Source organism: Mustelus asterias, chromosome 21 (assembly GCF_964213995.1).
Source record: "Mustelus asterias chromosome 21, sMusAst1.hap1.1, whole genome shotgun sequence".
In the NCBI taxonomy this organism is placed as follows: Eukaryota; Metazoa; Chordata; class Chondrichthyes; order Carcharhiniformes; family Triakidae; genus Mustelus; species Mustelus asterias.
This window is the reverse complement of record NC_135821.1, coordinates 81,507,125-81,532,838: the sequence shown is the minus strand read 5'-3', so window position 1 is coordinate 81,532,838 and position 25,714 is coordinate 81,507,125. Positions and strand designations below refer to the sequence as shown.

At 43.8% G+C, this 25,714-nt stretch overlaps 1 protein-coding gene across 1 annotated transcript in view; it reads left to right on the top strand.

Moving 5' to 3' along the window:
* The window catches only part of LOC144509456 (alpha-taxilin-like), a 119,783-nt gene that overhangs the window by 22,606 nt on the left and 71,463 nt on the right, over positions 1–25,714 (top strand). Inside the window, exons 2-3 of the mRNA XM_078238358.1 lie at positions 9,714–10,365; positions 23,278–23,369. Of these exons, the coding sequence (XP_078094484.1) occupies positions 9,732–10,365; positions 23,278–23,369 (726 nt within the window). The 5' untranslated portion in view covers positions 9,714–9,731. The remainder of the gene's footprint in view (positions 1–9,713; positions 10,366–23,277; positions 23,370–25,714) is intronic.

Below are 25,714 nucleotides of genomic sequence, written 5' to 3'. Positions count from 1 at the left end.
ATTTGATTTATTATTGTCACATATTGGGATACAATGAAAAATATTGTTTCTTGCACACTATACAGACAAAACATGCTATTCACAGAGTACATAGGGGAGAAGGAAAGGAGAGGGTGCAGAATATAGTGTTACAGTTGCAAATAGGGTGAAGAGTTTAGTTTAATATATGATAGGTCCATTCAAAGGTCTGATGGCAGCAGGGAAGAAAAAGGCAGTTCTTGAGTCGCCTGGTACATATTCTCAGACTTTTGTATCTTTTTCTCGATGGAAGAAAGTGGAAGAGAATATGTCCAAGGTAAGTGGGGTCTTTGATTATGCCAACTGCTTTTCCGAGGTACCAGGAAGTATAGACGGAGTCAATGAATGGGAGGCTGGTTTGTGTGATGGATTGGGCTACGTTCACAACCCTTCATCGTTTTTTGCGGTCTTGGTTAGAGCAGGAGCCATACCAAGCTGTGATACATCCGGAAAGGATGCTTTCTATGGTGCATCTGTAAAATTTGGTGAGAGTTGTAGCAGACATGCCAAATTTCCTTGGTCTTCTGAGAAAGTAGAGGTGTTGGTAGGCTTTCTTTACTATAGTGTCGGCGAGGAATGGACCAGGACAGGTTGTTGGTGATCTGAACACCTTGAAACTGGAAGCTCACGATCATTTCCACTTCTTCACCGTTGATGTAGACAGGAGCATGTTTTCCACTCCACTTCCTGAAGTCGATGACTATCTCTTTCGTTTTGTTGACATTGAGGGAGAGATTATTGTCATCATACCATTTCACCAGATTCTCCATCTCTTTTCATCTCATCATTGTTTGAGATCCGACCCACTACAGTGGTGCCATCAGCAAACTTGAAAATCGAGTTGGTGGGGAATTTGGCCACACAGTCATAGGTGTATAAGGAGTATAGTAGGGGGCTGAGAACATAGCCCTGTGGGGTACCAGTGTTGAGGATAATCATGGACCTATCCTTACTGATTGTGGCCCGTGGGGCAGCACGGTAGCACAGTGGTTAGCACTGCTGCTTCACAGCTCCAGGGACCTGGGTTTGATTCCTGGCTTGGGTCACTGTCTGTGTGGAGTTTGCACATTCTCCTCGTGTCTGCGTGGGTTTCCTCCGGGTACTCCGGTTTCCTCCCACAGTCCAAAGATGTGCGGGTTAGGTTGATTGGCCATGCTAAAATTGCCTCTGTGTCCTGGGATGCATAGATTAGAGGCATTAGCGGGTAAAGTATGTAGAGATATGGGGGTAGGGCCTGGGTGGGATTGTGGTTGGTGCAGACTCGATGGGCCGAATGGCCTCTTTCTGTACTGTAGGGTTTCTATGTTTCTTTCTAAGTCCAGGATCCAGCCACAGAGGGAGGAGCTGAGTCCCAGGCCAAAGACTTTGGAGATGGGTTTTGTTGGGATAATGGTCTTGAAGGCTGGGCTGTTGAAGTCTCGTCTCTCACTCTTCGCATTCTTTACTGATGGCTCGCTCTTATTGAATCATTACAGAAGAAAGCCATTCAGCTCATCAAGCCTACACCAACAACAATCTCACCCAGGCGCTATCCCCACAACCCCACATATTTATCCTCCTAATCCTCCTGTCACTAAGGAGCTATTTAGTATGGCCGAGACAAAGGCAGTGCAGTGGATGTAGTTTATATGGATTTCAGTAAAGCCTTTGTCAAGGTCCCACATGGGAGACTTGTAAAAGAACAAAGAACAGTACAGCACAGGAAACAGGCCCTTCGGCCCTCCAAGCCTGTGCCGCTCCTTGGTCCAACTAGACCAATCGTTTGTATCCCTCCATTCCCAGGCTGCTCATGTGACTATCCAGGTAAGTCTTAAACGATGTTAGCGTGCCTGCCTCCACCACCCTACTTGGCAGCGCATTCCAGGCCCCCACCACCCTCTGTGTAAAAAATGTCCCTCTGATGTCTGAGTTATACTTCGCCCCTCTCAGCTTGAGCCCGTGACCCCTCGTGATCGTCACCTCCGACCTGGGAAAAAGCTTCCCACTGTTCACCCTATCTATACCCTTCATAATCTTGTATACCTCTATTAGATCTCCCCTCATTCTCTGTCTTTCCAAGGAGAACAACCGCAGACCCTCCATACCAGGCAACATCCTGGTAAACCTTCTCTGCACTCTCTCCAATGCCTTCACGTCCTTCTGGTAGTGCGGCGACCAGAACTGGACGCAGTACTCCAAATGTGGCCTAACCAGCGTTCTATACAATTGCATCATCAGACTCCAGCTTTTATACTCTATACCCCGTCCTATAAAGGCAAGCATACCATATGCCTTCTTCACCACCTTCTCCACCTAAAGAAAGTAAATTCGCATGGGATACAGGTTAGTTTGATAAGGTGGATTCAAAATTGGCTCAGTTGTAGGGGACAGAGGGTGATAACTGAAGGATGCTTTAGTGACTGGAAGCCAGTGTCCAGTGGTGTACCACAAGGATCTGTGTTGGGCCCCCTGTTAATTGTGTCATTTATATAAATGACATGATGACTATGTGGGGGGTAGGATTAGTAAGTTTGCGAATGACACAAAGATTGGATGGATGGTTAACAGTGAGGCGGAGTGTCTTGGACTACAAGATGTAGACGGAATAGTCAAATGGGCAGATAAGTGGCAGGTGGAATTTAACCCTGAAAAGTGTGAGGTGATACATTTTGGAAGGAATAATTTGACAAGTAAGTATTCAATGAATAGTAGGACACTAATAAATTCTGTGGAACAAAGGGATCTTGGCATGTTTGTCCATAGATGTCTGAAAGTGGAAGGGCATGTTAGGGTGGTGAAAAAGGTATATAGGACACTTGCCTTTATCAATCGATGCATAGATTACAAAAGCAGGGAAACCATGTTGGAATTGTATAGAACTTTGGTGAGACCACAGCTTGAGTACTGTGTGAAGTTCTGGTCGCCACATTATTGGAAGGACGTGATCACACTGGAAGGGATGCAGAGGAGATTTACCAGGATGCTGCCTGGGATGGAACATTTAAGTTATGAAGAGAGGTTGGATAGGCTTGGGTTGTTTTCTTTGGAGCAGAGAAGACTGAGGGGTGACCTGATCAAGGTGCTCAAGATTGAGAGACATGGGCAAGTGAATAAGGAGCAGCTATTCTTCTTAGTTGAAGAGTCAGTCACAAGAGGGCATAGGTTCAAGATGAGGGGCAGGAGGGTACGGGGGATGTGAGGTTAAACTTTTTTACTCAGAGGGTGGTGACAGTCTGGAGCGCACTGCCTGGGAAGGTGGTGGAGGCGGTTTGCTTCACACCCTTTTAAAAAGTATCTGGATGAGTACTTGGCACATCATAACATTCAGAGGTATGGGCCAAGTGCTGGCAGATGGGATCAGGTAGAAGTTCGGGTGTTTCTAATGTGTTGGTGCAGACTCGATGGGCCTTTATAAGCTCAAGTGATAAGTTGGTGGTGATTGTTTTTAATGTGTTTATTTACAATAAAATTTGTTTTTGTTGGCATAGTTCTGTCAGTTAATTGGTGTTCAGATTTCTTCTTTAAATGTTAACACTCCCTAACAAGATAACAGCACCCCCTCTCTTACCTCAACACCCTTCCTGTAGTATAGAACCCAAAGGTACGCTTCCAATATGGTTATAGTTAGATTCTGTATTGTTTCGTCATTGTATCTAGCCCTTTCTTTCTATGTTATAAAGCCCATTATTTAATTGGCTGTTTCTAATTACCTGAGCTGCTTGAGGTGCTATTTTTCACGTCTTTTGAACCAGGTCCTTAAGTCCATTTACTATTCCTTATAATACAGCCTTTCTTTTTTCAATGTATTCTTTATATAACCAAAATGTGCCTTCTCTCACTTAGTAACGTTGATAGCTATCTGCCAAATTTCCCTATCCACCATTTTACCAATGTCCATTGGCAACTTTCTTTGGTACTTGGGATTTCTTGCTTTGATTCTTATTTTACTTTAGTCTGCAAATTTGGCCACTAATATTTCTAGCTTTGTATTCAAGTACTTGTGCAGAGTAAGAGGGATCAGAGGTGAGATGGCAAGGTGGATGCAAAACTGGCTCGGTCAAAGAAGACAGGGTAGCAGTGGAAGGGTGCGTTTCTGAATGGAGGGCTGTGACAAGTGGCGTTCCTCAGGGATCAGTGCTGGGACCGTTGCTGTTTGTAATATATATAAATGAATTGGAGGAAAATGTAACTGGTTTGATTAGTAAGTTTGCGGACGACACAAAGGTTGGTGGATTTGCGGATAGCGATGAGGAACATCAAAGGATACAGCAGGATATGGATCAGTTGGAGATTGGGCGGAGAGATGGCAAATGGAGTTTAGTCTGGACAAATGTGAGGTAATGCATTTTGGAAGGTCTAATACAGATAGAAAATATACAGTAAATGGCAGAACCCTTAGGAATATTGATAGGCAAAGGGATCCGGGTGTACAGGTACACAGGTCACTGAAAGTGGCAATGCAGGTGGAGAAGGTAGTCAAGAAGGCATACAGCATGCTTGCCTTCATCGGCCAGGGCATTGAGTTTAAAAATTGGCAAGTCATGTTGCAGCTTTATAGAACCTTAGGCCGTACTTGGAATGTAATGTTCAATTTTGGTCACCATACTATCAGAAGGATGTGGATGCTTTGGAGAGGGTACAGAAAAGATTTACCAGGATGTTGCCTGGTTTGGAGGGCATTAGCTATGAAGAGAGGTCGGAGAAACTTGGTTTGTTCTCTCTGGAACGACGGAGGTTGAGGGGCGACCTGATAGAAGTCTACAAGATAATGAGAGGCATGGACAGAATGGATAGTCAGGAGCTTTTTCCCAGGGTGGAAGAGTCAGTTACTAGGGGACATAGGTTTACGGTGCGAGGGGCAAGGTTTAAAGGAGATGTAGAAACATAGAAAAACTACAGCACAAACAGGCCCTTCGGCCCACAAGTTGTGCTGAACACATCCCTACCTTCTGGACCTACCTATAACCCTCCACCCTATTACGCTCCATGTACTCATCCAGGAGTCTCTTAAAAGACCCTATTGAGTTCGCCTCCACCACCACTGACGGCAGCCAATTCCACTCGCCCACCGCCCTCTGTGTGAAAAACTTACCCCTAACATCTCCCCTGTACCTACCCCCCAGCACCCTAAACCTGTGTCCTCTCGTAGCAGACATTTCCACCCTGGGAAAAAGCCTCTGAGAGTCCACCTGATCTATGCCTCTCAACATCTTATACACCTCTATTAGGTCTCCTCCCATCCTTCGTCTCTCCAAGGAGAAAAGACCGAGCTCCCTCAGCCTATCCTCATAAGGCATGCCACTCAATCCAGGCAACATCGTTGTAAATCTCCTCTGCACCCTTTCAATCTTTTCCACCTCCTTCCGAGAGTGAGGCGACCAAAACTGAGCACAGTACTCCAAGTGGGGTCTGACGAGGGTCTTGTATAGCTGCATCATTATCCCTGGACTCCTAAACTTAATCCCTTGATTGATAAAGGCCAGCACACCATACGCCTTCTGAACCACCTCCTCCACCTGCGGAGCCGATTTCAGAGTCCTATGGAGCCGGACCCCAAGGTCGTTCTGATCCTCTACAGTACTAAGAGTCTTTCCCTTTATATTGTACTCCTTCATCCCATTTGACCTACCAAAATGGACCACGACGCATTTATCTGGGTTGAAGTCCATCTGCCACTTGTCCGCCCAGTCTTGCATCCTATCCATGTCCCTCTGTAACTTCTGACATCCCTCCAGACTATCCACAACCCCACCAACCTTCGTGCCGTCGGCAAACTTACCAACCCATCCCTCCGCTTCCTCGTCCAGGTCATTTATGAAAATGACAAACAGCAAGGGTCCCAGAACAGATCCCTGGGGCACACCACTGGTGACCGACCTCCATTTAGAAAAAGACCCATCTATACCCACTCTCTGCCTCCTCTGGGCAGCCCCTTGGATCCCATGCCCTCTCGCTTTTTCTAGAAGCCTTGCATGGGGGACCTTATCGAACGCCTTGCTAAAATCCATATAAACCACATCTACCGCCTTCCCTTCGTCAATGTGTTTAGTCACATTTTCGAATAACTCCACCAGACTTGTAAGGCACGATCTGCCCTTGACAAAGCCATGCTGAGTATTCTTGAGCATACTAAACCTCTCTCAATGCTCATATATCCTGTCCCTCAGGATCTTCTCCATCAGTTTACCAACCATGTACGAGGCAGATTTTTTACACAGGGTGGTGGGTGTCTGGAACCCGTTGCCGGGGGAGGTAGTGGAAGCAGACTTTTAAGAGGCGTCTTGACAAATGCATGAATAGGATGGGCATAGAGGAATATGGTCCCCGGAAGGGAGGGGATTTTAGTTCAGTCGGGCAGCATGGTCGGTGCAGGTTTGGATGGCTGAAGAGCCTGTTCCTGTGCTGTAACTTTCTTTGTTCTTTGTTCTAATAGATCCCATGGGCTGCCACCCTTCTGAGAGATCCCCTATTAATCAATTTCAATCCATTTTGCTACCTTTCCCCTAGCTCCACATCTTGTAATATTTTCTAATCTTCTGTATTTTAACTTCTCAAAGTTTGGAAGTCCATGTACATCACATCCATAAGTGTAGGTTTTGAAAAAACGACAGCGAGCTTGCTCACATCCCTTACACCCATTCTGTTACCATATACCTGTAGCCCAGCAGTCGTCTTTTCCTCAAGTGTCCATGTAGTTTCCTTTTGAAATCATTGATCATATTTGCTTCTATCACTCTCGTAGGCAGCAAGTTCTATCAAATTTTGCAAGTACAGAATTTACTTAATGCAGAGTAACTTTGGAATTAATTGTTCCAATCTTGAAACAGTTACTTTTGAAGTGTCTCGTCACTGGACACAGGTGAGGTCCCAGAGGATTGGAGGATAGCTAATGTGGTCCCGTTATTTAAGAAGGGTAGGAAGGATAACCTGGGAAATTATAGGCTGGTGAGCTTGACATCCGTGGTAGGGAAGTTGTTGGAGAAGATTCTTAGAGATAGGATGTATGCGCATTTAGAAAGGAATAAACTCATTAACGATAGTCAGCATGGTTTTGTGAGAGGGAGGTCATGCCTCACTAACCTGGTGGAGTTTTTTGAAGAAGTGACTAGAATGGTTGACGAAGGAAGGGCCGTGGATGTCGTCTATATGGACTTTAGTAAAGCGTTTGACAAAGTCCCTCATGGTAGGTTGGTGCAAAAGATTGGATCTCATGGGATAAAAGGGGAGGTGGCTAGATGGGTGGATGAAATATATCCTAGGATTCTTTGGGAGGCAAGGGATGAGATTGCAGAGCCTTTGGCTTTGATCTTTGGGTCCTCACTGTCCACGGGGATGGTGCCAGAGGACTGGAGAATGGCGAATGTTGTTCCTCTGTTTAAGAAAGGGAATAGAAATGGCCCTGGTAATTATAGACCGGTTAGTCTTTCTTCGGTAAATTGATGGAAAAGGTCCTTGGGGATGGGCTTTACGACCATTTAGAAAGATGCGGATTAATCCGGGATAGTCAGCACTGATTCGTGAAGGGCAAGTCGTGTCTCACAAATTTGATTGAATTTTTTGAGGTGGTAACTAAGTGTGTTGATGAAGGTAGGGCAGTTGATGTCATATACATGGATTTTAGTAAGGCGTTTGATAAGGTCCCCCATGGTCAGCTTATGATGAAAGTGAGGGGGTGTGGGATAGAGGGAAAGTTGGCCAGATTGGATAGGTGACTGGCTGTCTGATCGAAGACAGAGGGTGGTGGTGGATGGAAAATTTTCGGATTGGAGGCAGTTTGCTAGTGGAGTGCCACAGGGATCAGTGCTTGGTCCTCTGCTCTTTGTGATTTTTATTAATGACTTAGAGGAGGGGGCTGAAGGGTGGATCAGTAAATTTGCTGATGACACCAAGATTGGTGGAGTAGTGGATGAGGTGGAGGGCTGTTGTCGGCTGCAAAGAGACATAGATAGGATGCAAAGCTGGGCTGAAAAATGGCAAATGGAGTTTTACCCTGACAAATGTGAGGTGATTCATTTTGGTAGGACTAATTTAAATGTGGATTACAGGGTCAAAGGTAGGGTTCTGAAGAGTGTGGAGGAACAGAGAGATCTTGGGGTCCATATCCACAGATCTCTAAAGGTTGCCACTCAAGTGGATAGAGCTGTGAAGAAGGCCTATAGTGTGTTAGCTTTTATTAACAGGGGGTTGGAGTTTAAGAGCCGTGGGGTTATGCTGCAACTGTACAGGACCTTGGTGAGACCACATTTGGAATATTGTGTGCAGTTCTGGTCACCTCACTATAAGAAGGATGTGGAAGCGCTGGAAAGAGTGCAGAGGAGATTTACCAGGATGCTGCCTGGTTTGGAGGGTAGGTCTTATGAGGAAAGGTTGAGGGAGCTAGGGCTGTTCTCTCTGGAGCGGAGGAGGCTGAGGGGAGACTTAATAGAGGTTTATAAAATGATGAAGGGGATAGATAGAGTGAATGTTCAAAGACTATTTCCTCGGGTGGATGGAGCTATTACAAGGGGGCATAACTATAGGGTTTGTGGTGGGAGATATAGGAAGCATATGAGAGGTAGGTTCTTTACGCAGAGAGTGGTTGGGGTGTGGAATGGACGGCCTGCAGTGATCGTGGAGTCAGACACTTTAGGAACATTTAAGTGGTTATTGGATAGGCACATGGAGCACACCAGGATGATAGGGAGTGGGATAGCTTGATCTTGGTTTCAGATAAAGCTCGGCACAACATCGTGGTTGTCTGTGCTGTACTGTTCTATGTTCTATAACATTGTCAGAGGCTACAGAAGGATACAGATAGGCTGGAAATTTGGGCAAAGAAATGGCAGATGGAGTTCAATCCAGATAAATGCGAAGTGATGCATTTTGGTAGAACTAATGTAGGGGGGAGCTATATGATAAATGGCAGAACCATAAAGGGTGTAGATACGCAGAGGGACCTGGGTGTGCAAGTCCACAGATCCTTGAAGGTGACGTCACGGGTGGAGAAGGTAGTGAATAAGGCATATGGCATGCTTGCCTCTATAGGACGGGGCATTGAGTATAAAAGTTGGGGTCTGATGTTGCAGTTGTATAGAACATTGGTTCGGCCACATTTGGAATACTGGGCCCAGTTCTGGTCGCCACACTACCAAAAGGACGTGGAGGCTTTAGAGAGAGTGCAGAGGAGGTTTACCAGGATGTTGCCTGGTATGGAAGGGCTTAATTATGAGGAGAGATTGGGTAAACTGGGGTTGTTCTCACTGGAAAGACGGAGGATGAGGGGTGACCTAATAGAGGTATATAAAGTTATGAAAGGCATAGATAGGGTGAACGGTGGGAAGCTTTTTCCCAGGTCGGTGGTGACGTTCACGAGGGGTCATCGGTTCAAGGTGAGGGGGGGGGAGGTTTAACACTGATATCAGAAGGACGTATTTTACACAGAGGGTGGTGGGGGCCTGGAATGCGCTGCCGGGCAAGCTGGTGGAGGCGGACACACTGGGAACGTTTAAGACTTATCTAGATAGCCATATGAACGGAGTGGGAATGGAGGGATACAAAAGAATGGTCTAGTTTGGACCAGGGAGCGGCGCGGGCTTGGAGGGCCGAAGGGCCTGTTCCTGTGCTGTATTGTTCTTTGTAAGTGTTATTATTGGTTGGCTGGAATATTTGACTTTAGTTGTAATTTTAATAAGTATTGCATTCTACCAGGTAATTCCTTTCCTTTTGTTTCTGTGCAGGTTTTTATTCAGTAAACTATGAAGAATCAAGATTCTGAAAGTAAGTTCAGTCCATCTGCTGATGGTCATGAGACACCAGTGGTTGATGGTGTAGCAGCAGAGAGGGCAGACCCTGCTGGTAGAGAGGACTGTCTCAGTGTTGTTGCTGCTGGACCTGAAGCCAATTATCAAACCTGCAAAAAGTCTGGTGATCAGAATGGGCTTGCTCAAAGCCATGATAATGTAAGTAACAGTGAAGATGTACTGAATGGAACAACTGCAGGAGATGGCTGCGAGGGATCATTAGTTGGTCAAGAAACTCCTGCTGGAGATGGCTTGGATACCCTCCAGCCTGAATCTTCAACAGCTGATGTCTCAGATGAGCTTAGTAGACAGCTTGAAGATATACTGAACACATATTGCTGCAACCTGGCTGAGCATTGTTCTGTTGTGCAGCCTGAGGAATCTCCTGAAATGGAAGAAGCGGAGAAATGCGTTAACACTGAGCCTCTGAGGAATGGTGTGCGGGAGATTGAATGTGGAGGTATGAATGAAGAGATTGAAAAGGTTGTGAAGGCTGAGGCTCGAGTAGAAGATGTGAAAGAGAATGGAGATGTTCCAAACAACAAGGATCAGAAAAAAGCTCCAGAAAAGAAGAAAGCCAAAGCTTTAGGTAAGTCAAACTTCTCTTGGCTAAAGGATTGATTATGAGGTGTTCAGTGTAACTTTTTAACTTTTCTATCTTTCTGGAATTCGCACAATTTTAGTTTTCTCAATGATGCAGTTAAAGGACAGGGAATAGAATTAGATTAGGTGGCTCCATTCAACAGCCTGCATTGAGACAAGCCAGAGGACTAAAAGATTTCCATTTGTGTTATTTCTGATTTGATTTATTATTGTCACATGTATTGGGATATAGTAAAAAGCATTGCTTCTTGCGTGCTATACAGACAAAACCTACCCTTCATAGAGTACATAGGGGAGAAGGAGAGGGTGGAGAATATTGTGTTAGTCATAGCTAGGGTGTAGGGAAAGATTAGATTAATATATGGTAGGCCCATTCAAAAGTCTGGCAGCCGGGAGGAAACTGTTCTTGAGTCGGTTGGTACGTGATCTCAGACTTTTGTATCTTTTTCCCAACGGTAGAAGGTGGAAGAGAGAATGTCCAGGGTATGTGAGGTCCTTGATTATGCTGGCTGCTTTTCCAAGACAGTGGGAAGTGTGGACAGAGTGGATGGATAGGAGGCTGGTTTGTATTCACAACCCTTTGTAGTTTCTTGTGGCCTTGGTCAGAGCAGGAGCTGTACCAAGCTGTAATACATCTGGGAAGGATGCTTTCTCTGGTGCATCTATAAAAGTTGGAGAGTTGTAGCAGACATGCCAAATTTTCTGAGGCTCCTGAGAAAATTCTGATTCGATGACTGAATAAATACTTAATTGCCCAAAAGGACCCTCCCATTTATGGGGCAGGACAGAAAATCTCTTATTGCCTTGACACACTTTTCAGTGATCACTTGGTGTTGAATTACTTCAGAACCAATCTGAAATACTGCCTCTCGTTAGATACACGGTCTTCCTGCTGAAGTGTAATTGCTGAATTGACTTGGGAAGACTACAGAGATCTGAAATATTAATTTTCAGTCCGAAGCAAAATTAGGATAATTCTAAAATCAACTTGTTGCTTTAAATATTGAATATTTAATTTCTGTTCAGATGTGTAAATCTAACTTGGTGTTTACATGTTCTCTCATGTTTACGATATTTAACTTAACTTTTAATTATAGCTAATATAACTAGTAAATAATTTCTTTATAAATGCAATTTTAAACTGATGATCTGCAATTAATGTTGCAAGGATTAAAGTATATTTTGTGTTCAGTTTTTTAAAATCTGCAATAGTAGACATTTGCTGCTTTGTTCTAAAGCTAAAGAGTAAACAAAGCTCATGTTATGAATTCCATCTAAACTTGGATTCCAACTTTCAATACACAACACATGCCAGGATGTGGTTCAATGTGTTGCTACAATAATAAAATTAATCTCTGGCAAATTTTGGATATTCACTCGTGCTGAATAAAACACTAGTGAATATCCAAAGCACTGAATACGACTTCAGAAAGTGGAAAGGAGAAAATGCCCCTGTCTACATCAACGGGTACGAAGTAGAAAGGGACGAGAGCTTCAAGATTTTAGGTGTCCAGATCACCAACAACCTGTCCTGGTCCCTCCATGCCGACACTATAGTTAAGAAAGCCCACCAATGCCTCTACTTTACCAAAAGACTAAGGAAATTTGGCATGTCAGCTACGACTCTCCAAATTCTACGGATGCACCATAGAGAGCATTCTTTCTGGTTGTATCACAGCTTGGTATGGCTCCTGCTCTTCCCAAGACCACTAGGAACTACAAAACGTCGTGAATGTAGCCGAATCCATCACGCAAACCAGCCTCCCATCCATTGACTCTGTCTACACTTCCCAATGCCCTGGCAAAGCAGCCAGCATAATTAAGGACCCCAGGCACCCTGGACATTCCCTCTTCCACCTTCTTCCTTCGGGAAAAAGATACAAAAGTCTAAGGTCTCGTACCAACCGACTCAAGAACAGCTTCTTCCCTGCTGCTGTCAGACTTTTGAATGGACTTACCTTGCATTAAGTTGATCTTTCTCTACACCCTAGCTATGATTATAACACTACATTCTCACCCTCTCATTTCCTTCTGAGAGTGGTATATTTTGTCTGTATAGCGTGCAAGAAACAATACTTTTCACTCTGTTAATACATGTGACAATAATAAATCAAATCAAAAACATACAAGATTACAAAATTGCTGAAAGTTTACAAGTGCTCGCACTTCTGGGGCAACAGATAATCTCAAATTTCACATTCCCATCTACCCCCGATAACCTTTCATCCCTTTGCTTATCAAGAATGTTTCTGTCTCTGCCTTAAAACTATTCAAAAGACTTCTACTGCCTTTTCATTTTGGTCTTTAGTTCTATTGCTTCAATTACCTTTTTTACTGGGAAAGCCATTGATAAAATCTTTAACTTTTTAAGTATTTCATCCAGGCAAACCTACATTTTAGGTTTAAATAAAATGATGAGAAAACAATATCTCATATTTTCATTTGCATTTATACCTTTTGTGTAATTAACATTTCACAACTCTATAGTTTTCTTTAGACATAACTGAGAAAATAATAAGGAAGAGCTTAGACCATTTGGCCTCTCATTAGTTGTCAGCCGTCATTTGGTTGACAGGACTCTTGTCAGAGTTAGAAAGTAATGGGATCAAGTGCCACTCCAGAGCATTGAACACAAATCCAGGCTGATAATCCAGAACTGTAATGAGGCAGAGCTGCCTTGTCGAAGGTGCAGCCTTTCGCATTAATGTTAAACTGCCCTTTCCATGGCACTATTTTGAAGAAGTACAGGGGAGTTAGCCACAGCATTTTGGGCCAATATTTATCTCTCAATCAACATCTCAGAAGCAAATGATCTTGTTGTTATCACATTGCTCTTTGTGGGAGTGTGCTATGTGCAAATTGGCTGCTATGTTTCCTCCATTGCAGCACTTCAAAAAGTACTTCATTGACTGTAAAACTGAGAGATCATGAAATACCCTATATAATTGAAACTTCTTCCTAATCTTTTCCCTGCTCCTCCCTCTCAATCTCCCCCCTCTCCCACATCCTTCAATAATGTTTTAATTGCTTCTTCACATTTGTGACAACAGGAATCAGACTTTGTACTTCAGAGTCCCCTTGCTCAATTTTCTCCCAGTATGCAATAACGGTAAAACGACATACATTTTATATAGTGCTTTTAACTGAAATGATGTCTCAAAATGTTTGAGTTGGACAAAGTTGGGTGCTAAGCCAAACAAAGGTGATATTTTAGAGGTGTCAAACATTTTGGTCAAAGCAGTGGACTTTACAGTAGAGAGATTTGGGGAGAATTCTTGAGATTGGAATCTAATTGTTTGAAGACACGACTGCCAGTGATGGAGGGCGCGAGAAATCGGAATCAGAAGCCAGAGTAGGCAAAATGCAGCATTCTCTGAAGGCTGGAGGAGGTTAGAGTTAGAACATTACAGCGCAGAACAGGCCCTTCGGCCCACGATGTTGCACCGACCAGTTAAAAAAAAAACTGTGACCCTCCAACCTAAACCAATTTCTTTTCGTCCATGAACCTATCTACGGATCTCTTAAACGCCCCCAAACTAGGCGCATTTACTACTGATGCTGGCAGGGCATTCCAATCCCTCACCACCCTCTGGGTAAAGAACCTACCCCTGACATCGGTTCTATAACTACCCCCCCTCAATTTAAAGCCATGCCCCCTCGTGCTGGATTTCTCCATCAGAGGAAAAAGGCTATCACTATCCACCCTATCTAAACCTCTAATCATCTTATATGTTTCAATAAGATCCCCTCTTAGCCGCCGCCTTTCCAGCGAAAACAATCCCAAATCCCTCAGCCTCTCCTCATAGGATCTCCCCTCCATACCAGGCAACATCCTGGTAAACCTCCTCTGCACCCTCTCCAAAGCCTCCACATCCTTCCTGTAATGTGGGGACCAGAACTGCACACAGTACTCCAAGTGCGGCCGCACCAGAGTTGTGTACAGTTGCAACATAACGCTACGACTCCTAAATTCAATCCCCCTACCAATAAACGCCAAGACACCATATGCCTTCTTAACAACCTTATCTACTTGATTCCCAACTTTCAGGGATCTATGCACACATACACCTAGATCCCTCTGCTCCTCCACACTATTCAAAGTCCTCCCGTTAGCCCTATACTCAACACATCTGTTATTCCTACCAAAGTGAATTACCTCACACTTCTCCGCATTAAACTCCATCCGCCACCTCTCGGCCCAACTTTGCAACCTGTCTAAGTCTTCCTGCAAACTACGACACCCTTCCTCACTGTCTACCACACCACCGACTTTGGTGTCATCAGCAAATTTGCTAATCCACCCAACTATACCCTCATCCAGATCATTAATAAATATTGCAAACAGCAGTGGCCCCAAAACAGATCCCTGAGGTACACCACTTGTAACCGCACTCCATGATGAATATTTACTATCAACCACCACCCTCTGTTTCCTATCCGCTAGCCAATTCCTGATCCAATTTCCTAGATCACCCCCAATCCCATACATCTGCATTTTCTGCAGAAGCCTACCATGGTGAACCTTATCAAACGCCTTACTAAAATCCATATATACCACGTCCACTGCCTTGCCCCCATCCACCTCCTTGGTCACTTTCTCAAAAAACTCAATAAGGTTAGTAAGGCACGACCTACCTGCCACAAAACCATGCTGACTATCACCTATCAATTCATTACTCTCCAAATAACTATAAATCCTATCCCTTATAATTTTTTCCAACATCTTGCCGACAACAGAAGTGAGACTCACCGGTCTATAATTCCCGGGGAAGTCTCTGTTCCCCTTCTTAAACAATGGGACAACATTCGCTAACCTCCAATCTTCTGGTACTATACCAGAGGCCAACGACGACCTGAAGATCAGAGCCAGAGGCTCTGCAATCACTTCTCTTGCCTCCCAGAGAATCCTTGGATAAATCCCATCCGGACCAGGGGATTTATCTATTTTCAGACCCTCCAGAATATCCTGCACATCCTCCTTATCAACTGTAATACTGTCTATTCTACTCCCTTGCAACCCAGTGTCCTCCTCAGCTATATTCATGTCCCCTTGCGTGAACACCGAAGAGAAATATTGGTTCAATGCTTCACCAATCTCCTCCGGTTCCACACATAACTTCCCTCTGCCATCTATAACTGGCCCTAAACTTGCCCTAACCAACCTTCTGTTCTTGACATACCTATAGAACGCCTTAGGATTCTCTTTAACCCTATCCGCCAAAGTCTTCTCATGTCCCCTTTTAGCCCTTCTAAGCTCGCTCTTCAACTCCCTCTTAGCCAATCTAAAGCTTTCTAGTGCACTACCCGAGTGCTCACGTCTCATCCGAACATAAGCCTCCTTTTTCTTTTTAACCAACAAAGAAACTTTTTTGGTGCACCACGGTTCCCTAGCCCTACCAATTCCTCCTTGCCTGACAGGGACATACCTATCACAGACTCGCAGTAGCTGCTCCTTGAAAAAACTCCACATGTCGGACGTTCCCAGTCCCTGTAATCTCCTAGTCCAACCTATGTTTCCTAATTCTCTCCTAATAGCCTCATAATTACCCTTCCCCCAGCTAAAACCACTGGCCCGAGGTTCATGCCTATCCCTTTCCATCACTAAGGTGAACGTAACCGAATTGTGGTCACTATCACCAAAATGCACACCAACTTCCAAGTCTAGCACCTGGTCTGGCTCATTTCCCAGCACCAGATCCAATATAGCCTCACCTCTAGTTGGCCTGTCTACATACTGAGTCAAAAAACCTTCCTGCACGCTTTGAACAAAAACTGACCCCTCTAACGAGCTAGAGCTATAACAATTCCAGTCAATATTAGTCAAGTTAAAATCCCCCATAACAATTGCCCTATTACTTTCACTCCTAAGCAGGATTGACTCCGCAATCCTTTCCTCAACCTCTCTAGAACTTTTAGGAGGTCTATAAAAGACTCCCAACAGGGTGACCTCTCCTCTCCTATTTCTAATCTCCGCCCATACTACCTCAACAGATAAGTCCTCATCAAACCTCCTCTCTGACACTGTGATACAATCTCTGACCAATAATGAGTTGGGAGAGATAAAGCCCTGAAGGCACTGAAACATGGGGATGAGTTTTTTCAGCTTTAGTCCTGTACTTGCTAAATGCCTCCTAAATTCGTGGGTGTGGGCCAGGATACAAGCAGCAGAGATTTGGCTGAAGTTTATGGGAGAGGGAGGATGGGAAGTTGGCCAGTAGACAATTGGCATAGACAGAACTGGAGGTGACAAATTATTTTCATTTATTAGTAGTTGATTTGTCTGCTGGATTGTAAAATAAATCCAAGTCCTTTCCAGAAATTTAAACTCAACTGCATTTCGTATTTTAGTATCCTCTACAAAGTTAATACTTTGAATTGGTTTGCATAAGACCATTAAAGCAAATGACATCAAGGGGCTGAAGCACTGATCCCTGCGCAATTTCACTGATTATCTTCTCCTCGTGATGACAGTTTGTTTTCCCTACACACGTACCTAAATCCAGAATGCTTTTGCAACAGTTGGCAGTTTAGTGAGGGTGAAGAGAAACAAAGCTTCCTTATGAAAGAGTCATCTTGCCAAGGTTATATGCCATCAGACGCATTAGAACTTTGTCAAAGTTTTTTTGCAACTAAAAATGACACATGCATGTAGTGCTGCTTGTATCTATGCCAGCTCCCACCAGTCTTGATAAGGCACTGGTGAATGTTCTATCTCCCTTACTGCTTGAGTGTTTTCAGGGTCAATTATGACAACATTGCACCTGACCCTGGAAGCCTTCATCACTTAGATTCATCATTTGAGGTGTGCTAATCTTATTTAGTAGTCTAATTTTTTTGTATTTGCAATGCTTTTAGAATGTATAAGATTTTCTGTTTGTTAATTAAGCCAATTAGATTTTTTAATATTTTATTTTCTTCCTCGCTCCTTTTGTGTTGGTGGAGTCACCATAGTTCTTAAATTCTCAAGTCTTGTAATTTCTACCACATGGCAGACTGATCAGAAAAGTGAAATCCCATTGGATACAGGGGAAAGTGGCAAGTTGAATCCAAAAATGGGCTCAGTGACAGAAAACATAAAGGCATGGATCTTATTGAATGCCGGAGCAGGCTCGGAGGGCCGAACAGCCTACTCTTGTTCCAATTTCTTAAGATCTAATGGTTGATGTTTCGGCAAATGGAATGCAATTTCCAGTGAAGTTCCACCAGGCTGAGTATTGGGCCCCTTGCTATTTGTTGAATAAGTTAAAGATTTTGATTTGCATGTGGGAGACATGATTAGGATATTTGAGATGACACAGAAATTGACTGTGTAGTTGATAGTGAAGAGGATAGCTGTTGTCTCCAAAATGATATCAATGATTTGATTGAGTGGGCAGAAAAGTGGCAACTGGAATTCAAACCAGAGAAGTGTGAGCAAAACTGGAGTCAGTGGGAATCATCAGGAAAAATTCTCTGCTGTTTGGAGTCATACCTGGCACAAAACAAGATGGTCGTCATTATTGAAGATCACTCCTCTCCACTCCAGGCCATCACTTTAGGAGTTCCTCGGAGTAGTATCCTGGGCCCAACAATCTGTTTCATCAATGACCTTCCATTATAAGATGAGAAGTGGGGATGTTCGCTGCAATGTTCAGCAACAACATCCAAAGATGTGCAGGTTTGGTGGATTGGCAATGGCAGGTTGCCCCTTAGTGTTACCAAGATGGATTAGCCATGGTAAATGTGTGGGGTTATGGGGATAGGATGGGAGAGGAGGCCTGGGTCAGGTACATTTGGCCCATCGAGTCTGCACCAATTCTGTCAGAGAGTTGGTGCAGACTTGATGGGCCAAATGGCCTCCTTTGGTAGTCTAGGTATTCTATGATTCTATAAACATTCATGACTCCTCAGATACTGAAGCAGTCCATGTCCAAATGCAGGAAGACTGGATAATATCCAGGATTGGGCTGACAAGCGGTAAGTAACATTTGCACCTCAAGTGCCAGGTCAACAAAAGAGAATCTAACCATTGCCCTTTGGCATTCAATGGCATTACCATCACCAAATCCACCACTATCAACATCCTGGGGGTGATTACCATTGACCAGAAACTGAAATGGACTAGCCCTATAAATAATAATGCTACAAGAGCAGGGCAAAGGTTGAGAATCCTGCGGCATGTGACTCGCCTCCTCACTCCTCAAAGCCTGGCACAAGTCAGGAGTGTGATGGACTATTCTCCATTTTCCTGGGCTCAACAGTCAAGAAGCTTGACGACAACACCCAAGGCAAAGTAGCCTGCTTGATTACAAATATTTGCTCCTTCCACTACTGCACAATGGCAACAGAGTGTACCATCTACAAGATGCGCTGCAGGAGCTTACCAAGGCTCCTTAGGCAGCACCGTCCAAATTTATAACCACTACTATCTGAAGGACAAGGGAAGCAGACATATGAGAATACAACCTCCTGGAAGTTACCCTCCCAATTCACTCACCATCCTGACCTGGAAATTGTTCCTTCCCTGTTGCTGGGTCAAAATCCTGAAGCTCATTACCTCCCTCAAGTACTGTGGGTGTACCTACGCCACGTGAATGGCGGCAGCTCACTATCACATTCTTGGACAATTAGAGATGGGCAATAAATATTGGCCTAGCCAGCGATGTCCACATCCCATGAATGAATTAAAAAGGAATCCATGTGGCAAAGGCAAACGAAAGCTAGGGAATATGCAGTAAATTGGAGGATGTTGAGATGGATAGAGGAAGTGAGAGAAGTTGGAGTGCATGTCCAAAGGTCCCTCAAAGTGGAAGGTCAGGTGAATAAGGTGATAATGAAAGCATATGGAATGCTTTTCTTTTGGATGAGGTATTGAAGATAAAAGAAGGGATGTAATGCTGGTTAGGTCACAGTGGGATTTTGTGTACAGGTCTGGTTGCCATATTACAGGACGGACATAATTGCTGTGGAGGGAATGCAGAGGAGATTTACGAGAATGTTGCTAGGGATTGAAAATTGCAGCTATGAAGAAAAACTGGGACAGGCTGGGGTTATTTTCCTTCGAACTGAGGGGAGAACTAATTGTATACAAAATTGAGGATTCAGTTAGGGTAGGCAGGAAAGATGGGGTGGCACGGTGATGCAGTGGTTAGCACTGCTGCTTCACAGCGCCAGGGACCCAGGTTCGGTTCCGGCCTCAGGTCACTGTCTGTGTGGAGATTGCACTTTCTCCCTGTGTGTCTGCATTGGTTTCCTCTGGGTGCTCCGGTTTCCTCCCACAGTCCAAAGATGTGCGGGTTAGGTTGATTAGCCATGCTAAATTGACTCTATCAGGGGGATTGACAGGGTAAATGAGGGTTATGGGAATAGGGAGTGGGTGGGATTGTGGTCGGTACAGATCCGATGGCTGAATGGCCTCCTTCTGTACTGTAGGAATTCTAAGACTCTATCTGTTTCCCTTAGCTGAGGGGTCAATGGTCAATTACCAGGAGGCAGAGATTTAAGGTAAGGAAGGATTAGAGGGGACATGAGGAAAAACCTTTCACCCCGAGGGTGGTGAGCATCTAGAATTCACTTTCTGCATCGGTGTTTGAGGCAGGAACGCTCAATTCATTTAAAAGGTACCTAGATCAACGCCTGAAGTGTTGCTTCTTTTCCCCCCTTTCTTTGGCCAGTGCAGATACGATAGGCTGAATGGTCTCTTTCTGTACCGTAATTTTTCTGTGGATTTTGAAATTCAATCTATTAAAATGATATTGAGCAGGTTACAATTGGAACCAAATCACAATCAAGTTGCAGCTAACACAGCACAATAACAGCCGAGTGTTGCAATTGTAAAGCTTTCTCTTCGTTGTTGAGTATGTTCAAGGCTAAAATCGATAGTTTTTATTTGAACGTGGGGCAAGTGGACTTGAGGTCAAAGATGAGTTGTGATGTTGAATTGTGAAGCAGATTCAAGGGACTGAATGGCAGCCCATTGCTCCTGTTCCTTGTGTTTTCTGGGTTTGAATATGGGAAAGGGGATGAAGGGAATGAGTTTTAATGGAATCAACTCCAACAAGGCACAAAGCTACATGTAGTTTTGCATCACTAGGATAGCCTGCCACTAAAGGCATGAGTTTGATTGTTGGGACAAATGGAAAATACCACATAATGCAGCAAAGGACAGGGAAGTTGCTGCAGTAACAGAAGGAAAATTATATTTCTTTTTTCTCATCTTTATGGTATTTATTAATGAATAGCCTACACAAAATTTAAAGGAATAAAAATACTGGTTCAGTTTGATTTTATAAACATTTGAGTAAAGCTTAGACTGCACTAATCTTGATTATTCAGCTGCCACAAGTTAGTAAACTGATGAATCTATTTTAATCACCACCAAAATGCATTCTCTTCCCTATTCCCATTCAAACCCATATGATTTTAAAACGTTTTCCTGTCATGTATATTGCCTCTTACTGAATCAGAACACAACAGTTTCAAATTCCCATTAGTTTGCACATTCTGTTATTCATGAACTGAAACTAAACTTGTGAAATTCAGTAGTAACTTGTAATATTTTTATATATTTCTGTAAACTTTTGTGCTCCTTTGCTTCACTGTATCAAATACCGAAAAATACACTCATAAATTCGACTCCTGTTTCTCTCGCAGTTTGTGGACAGGGTGTCTTTGATCTAGTTACAGCAATTTATTCGGAGGAAAAACATGAATTCCTGCAGTAAGTCATTACTATGTGGAAGTTATCTTTCTGTAGACCATTTACAGCAGTTTCTTTTATTTCAGGTTTCTTGTTTTCAATTTTTCTTTAACATAAAGTGTTTCTTCAGTGTTCACCAAGGAGAGGGGCCATGTTTTTGAGGAAGAGAAGGTGTTACAGGCTAATAGGCTGGAGGAAATAGATGTTCGGAGGGAGGATGTCCTGGCAGTATGAATAAACTGAAGGTCGATAATTCCCCTGGGCCTGATGAAATATATCCTAGGATTCTTTGGGAGGCAAGGGATGAGATTGCAGAGCCTTTGGCTTTGATCTTTGGGTCCTCGCTGTCCACGGGGATGGTGCCAGAGGACTGCAGAGTGGCGAATGTTGTTCCTCTGTTTAAGAAAGGGAATAGAAATGACCCTGGTAATTATAGACCGGTTAGTCTTACTTCGGTGATTGATAAATTGATGGAAAAGGTCCTTAGGGATGGGATTTACGACCATTTAGAAAGATGCGGATTAATCCGGGATATTCAGCACGGATTCGTGAAGGGCAAGTCGTGCCTCACAAATTTGATTGAATTTTTTGAGGTGGTAACTAAGTGTGTTGATGAAGGTAGGGCAGTTGATGTCATATACATGGATTTTAGTAAGGCGTTTGATAAGGTCCCCCATGGTCGGCTTATGATGAAAGTGAGGAGGTGTGGGATAGAGGGAAAGTTGGCCGATTGGATAGGTAACTGGCTATCTGATCGAAGACAGAGGGTGGTGGTGGATGGAAAATTTTCGGACTGGAGGCAGGTTGCTAGTAGAGTGCCACAGGGATCAGTGCTTGGTCCTCTGCTCTTTGTGATTTTTATTAATGACTTAGAGGAGGGGGCTGAAGGGTGGATCAGTAAATTTGCTGATGACACCAAGATTGGTGGAGTAGTGGATGAGGTGGAGGGCTGTTGTCGGCTGCAAAGAGACATAGATAGGATGCAAAGCTGGGCTGAAAAATGGCAAATGGAGTTTAACCCTGATAAATGTGAGGTGATTCATTTTGGTAGGACTAATTTAAATGTGGATTACAGGGTCAAAGGTAGGGTTCTGAAGAGTGTGGAGGAACAGAGAGATCTTGGGGTCCATATCCACAGATCTCTAAAGGTTGCCACTCAAGTGGATAGAGCTGTGAAGAAGGCCTATAGTGTGTTAGTTTTTATTAACAGGGGGGTTGGAGTTTAAGAGCCGTGGGGTTATGCTGCAACTGTACAGGACCTTGGTGAGACCACATTTGGGATAGTGTGTGCAGTTCTGGTCACCTCACTATAAAAAGGATCCGGAAGCGCTGGAAAGAGTGCAGAGGAGATTTACCAGGATGCTGCCTGGTTTGGAGGGTAGGTCTTATGAGGAAAGGATGAGGGAGCTAGGGCTGTTCGGTTTATAACATGATGAAGGGGATAGATAGAGTGAACGTTCAAAGACTATTTCCTCGGGTGGATGGAGCTATTACAAGGGGGCATAACTATAGGGTTCATGGTGGGAGATATAGGAAGGATACCAGAGGTAAGTTCTTTACGCAGAGAGTGGTTGGGGTGTGGAATGGACTGCCTGCAGTGATAGTGGAGTCAGACACTTTAGGAACATTTAAGCGGCTATTGGATAGGCACATGGAGCACACCAGGATGATAGGGAGTGGGATAGCTTGATCTTGGTTTCAGATAAAGCTCGGCACAACATCGTGTGCCGAAGGGCCTGTTCTGTGCTGTACTGTTCTATGAGCATTTTATTCTATATTAGTGAAGTGTGTCTTAACTCGTGTGTGGTTTAGCATTTTGTGCAGATATATTGAATAATTGCTCTCACTTAGTCTGGTATGTTTCAATTCCTAAAGCAGTTTGTATACATCTGATGTGCAGACAATTTATGTAGACCTCCAAAGGATAAAATGTGACTAGGGTGCAGGAGCACCCTCCAAGTCTGACAGTGCAGGCTTGGAGGGCCAAAGGGCCCGTTCCTGTGCTGTAATTTTCTTTGTTCTTTGATCATACAGGTTGTGCTGTTCCTGCTATGCACTGAGTAGCATAAACACAGCCTTTCGAACAGATTATTGATTGACAAGTATGTTATGGGGACCGCAATGAGGGAGGGAAGAAGAAGACATTTGAAAGTATGTTCATGCATCGATTTGCTAGTGAGAAATGTGTTACATTTCTAGTCTGTGATTATCTTTTTGCAGGAAAGGAAATTACATTGCTGATGCAGACACTGAATACTTTGAGCACCCCAGAAGAGAAACTTGCTGCACTTTGCAAGAAGTATGCAGACATGGTCAGTTAAAAAGACTTAAGTTATACAAGGCTCTTATCTAACCTGAAACTTGTATTCTGTTCTTTTTAAAATGTTTAAAGTATTCTTTTAAAGATGATTAACAGATGAGGACAACTTCGAGATTTGAATTCTGATAATACTCATGAATATTTTCTGTACATTACATTTCGAGCCCCTAATATGCATTACTTGGGAAAAGTGCAGACTTTATTTGTTGATCTTCCCCCAATCATGATGTTATTGCTTCATGGCAACTCATCTTATCCAGCAATGTGGAGTATTGCCCAAGTATGTCTTGTCCATAAAAATATCAGCTTGGTCAATTACAACACCATCAGTCTGTTCATCAGCAATGTGATGGAAGGCGTTGTCGACAGTCCTGACAAGTGACATTAACTCATCAATAATCTGCTCACTGATGTTCAGTTTAAGAACATAGGAGCATTAGTAGGCCCATTGAGCCTGCTCAGCCATTCAATTAGATTATGGCTGACCATCTACCTCATTGTCACTCTCCTGTACTATCCCACATGTTCCTTGATGCCATTACTATCCAGAAATCTATCAATTTCTGTCTGTAACATGCTCAATGATTGGACTTCCACAGCCATCTGGGGTAGAGAATTTTGAAGAATCACCTGTCTCTGATTGATGAAATTCCTCTTCATCTTAGTCTGAGAAGGCTTGCCTCTTATTCTGACACTGCCCCCTCTGGTTAGAGACTCACCAGCCAGAGGAAACTTTCGATCTACATCTCAGTCATGCCCTGTACGAACTTTCTAAGTTTCAATGAGATTGCGCCTCATTCTTTGAAACTCCAGAAAATACAGACCCAGTTTCCTCAATCTCTCCTCATAAGGCAAAATCCTAGACATCCCAAGGATTGGCCTGATGAAACTTTGCTGCATTCTGTACACACTGCTCCAGGTGCAGTCTCGCCAAGGCTTTGTACAATTGTATCACAGTATTTTTACTCCAATACTCAAATCGCCTTGCGATGAAGGCCAACAATCCATTTGCCTTCCTAATTGCTTGTTGCGCCTCCATGCTAGCTTTTAGTGACTCACATGTAAGGATACCTAGAAGTCTTTGAACATCAACACTTCCCAACTTAACATTTAAATATGCTTCCTTTTTTCGACCACAGTAGGTAACGTCACACTTATTCACATATTCTATCTGCCATATTCTTGCTCATTCACTCAGCCTATCCAAATTCCCTTGAAGCCTCTTTGCATCCTCTTCACAATATCCATTTTCCTGGTTTTGTGGCATTAGTAAATTTGGAAATATTGCAAATGGATTGTTCCTGAGAACAATCAGTTTATCCCTTCTCAGTTTTATGTCTGTTGACTAATTCTCAATCCATAGCAGTATTTTGAGAGTGGCACAGAGGTGCAGTGGTTAGCACTGCTGCCCCACAGCGCCAGGGACCCGGATTCAATTATAGAGTCAGAGGTTTACAGCATGGAAACAGGCCCTTCAGCCCAACTTGTCCATGCCGCCCTTTTTTTAAACCCCTAAGCGAATCCCAATTGCCCGCATTTGGCCCATATCCCTCTATACCCATCTTACCCATGCAATTGTCAAAATGCTTTTTAAAAGACAAAATTGTACCCGCCTCTACTGCTGCCTCTGGCAGCTTGTTCCAGACACTCTCCACCCTCTGTGAAAGAATTGCTCCTCTGGATACTTTTGTATCTCTCACCTTAAACCTATGCCCTCTAGTTTTAGACTCCCCTACCTTTGGGAAAAGATATTGATGAGCTGATTTGTGCCTCTCATTATTTTATAGACCTCGATAAGATCACCCCTTAGCCTTCTACGCTCCAGAGAAAAAAGTCCCAGTCTATCCAGCCTCTCAAAACTCAAACCATCAAGAACATAGAACACTACAGCGCAGTACAGGCCCTTCGGCCCTCGATGCTGTGCTGACCTGTGAAACCAACCTAAAGTCCATCTAACCTACACTATTCCAATATCATCCATATGTTTATCCAATGACCATTTAAATGCCCTTAATGTTGGCGAGTCCACTACTGTTGCAGGCAGGGCAATCCACGCCCTTACTACTCTCTGAGTAAAGAACCTACCTCCTATATCTATCACCCCTCAATTTAAAGCTATGTCCCCTTGTGCTAGCCATCACCATCTGAGGAAAAAGGCTCTCACTGTCCACCCTATCTAATCCTCTGATCATCATATATGCCTCTTAACCTTCTTCTCTCTAACGAAAACAACCTCAAGTCCCTCAGCCTTTCCTCATAAGACCTTCCCACCAAACCAGGCAACATCCTGGTAAATCTCCTCTGCACCCTTTCCAATGCTTCCACATCCTTCCTATA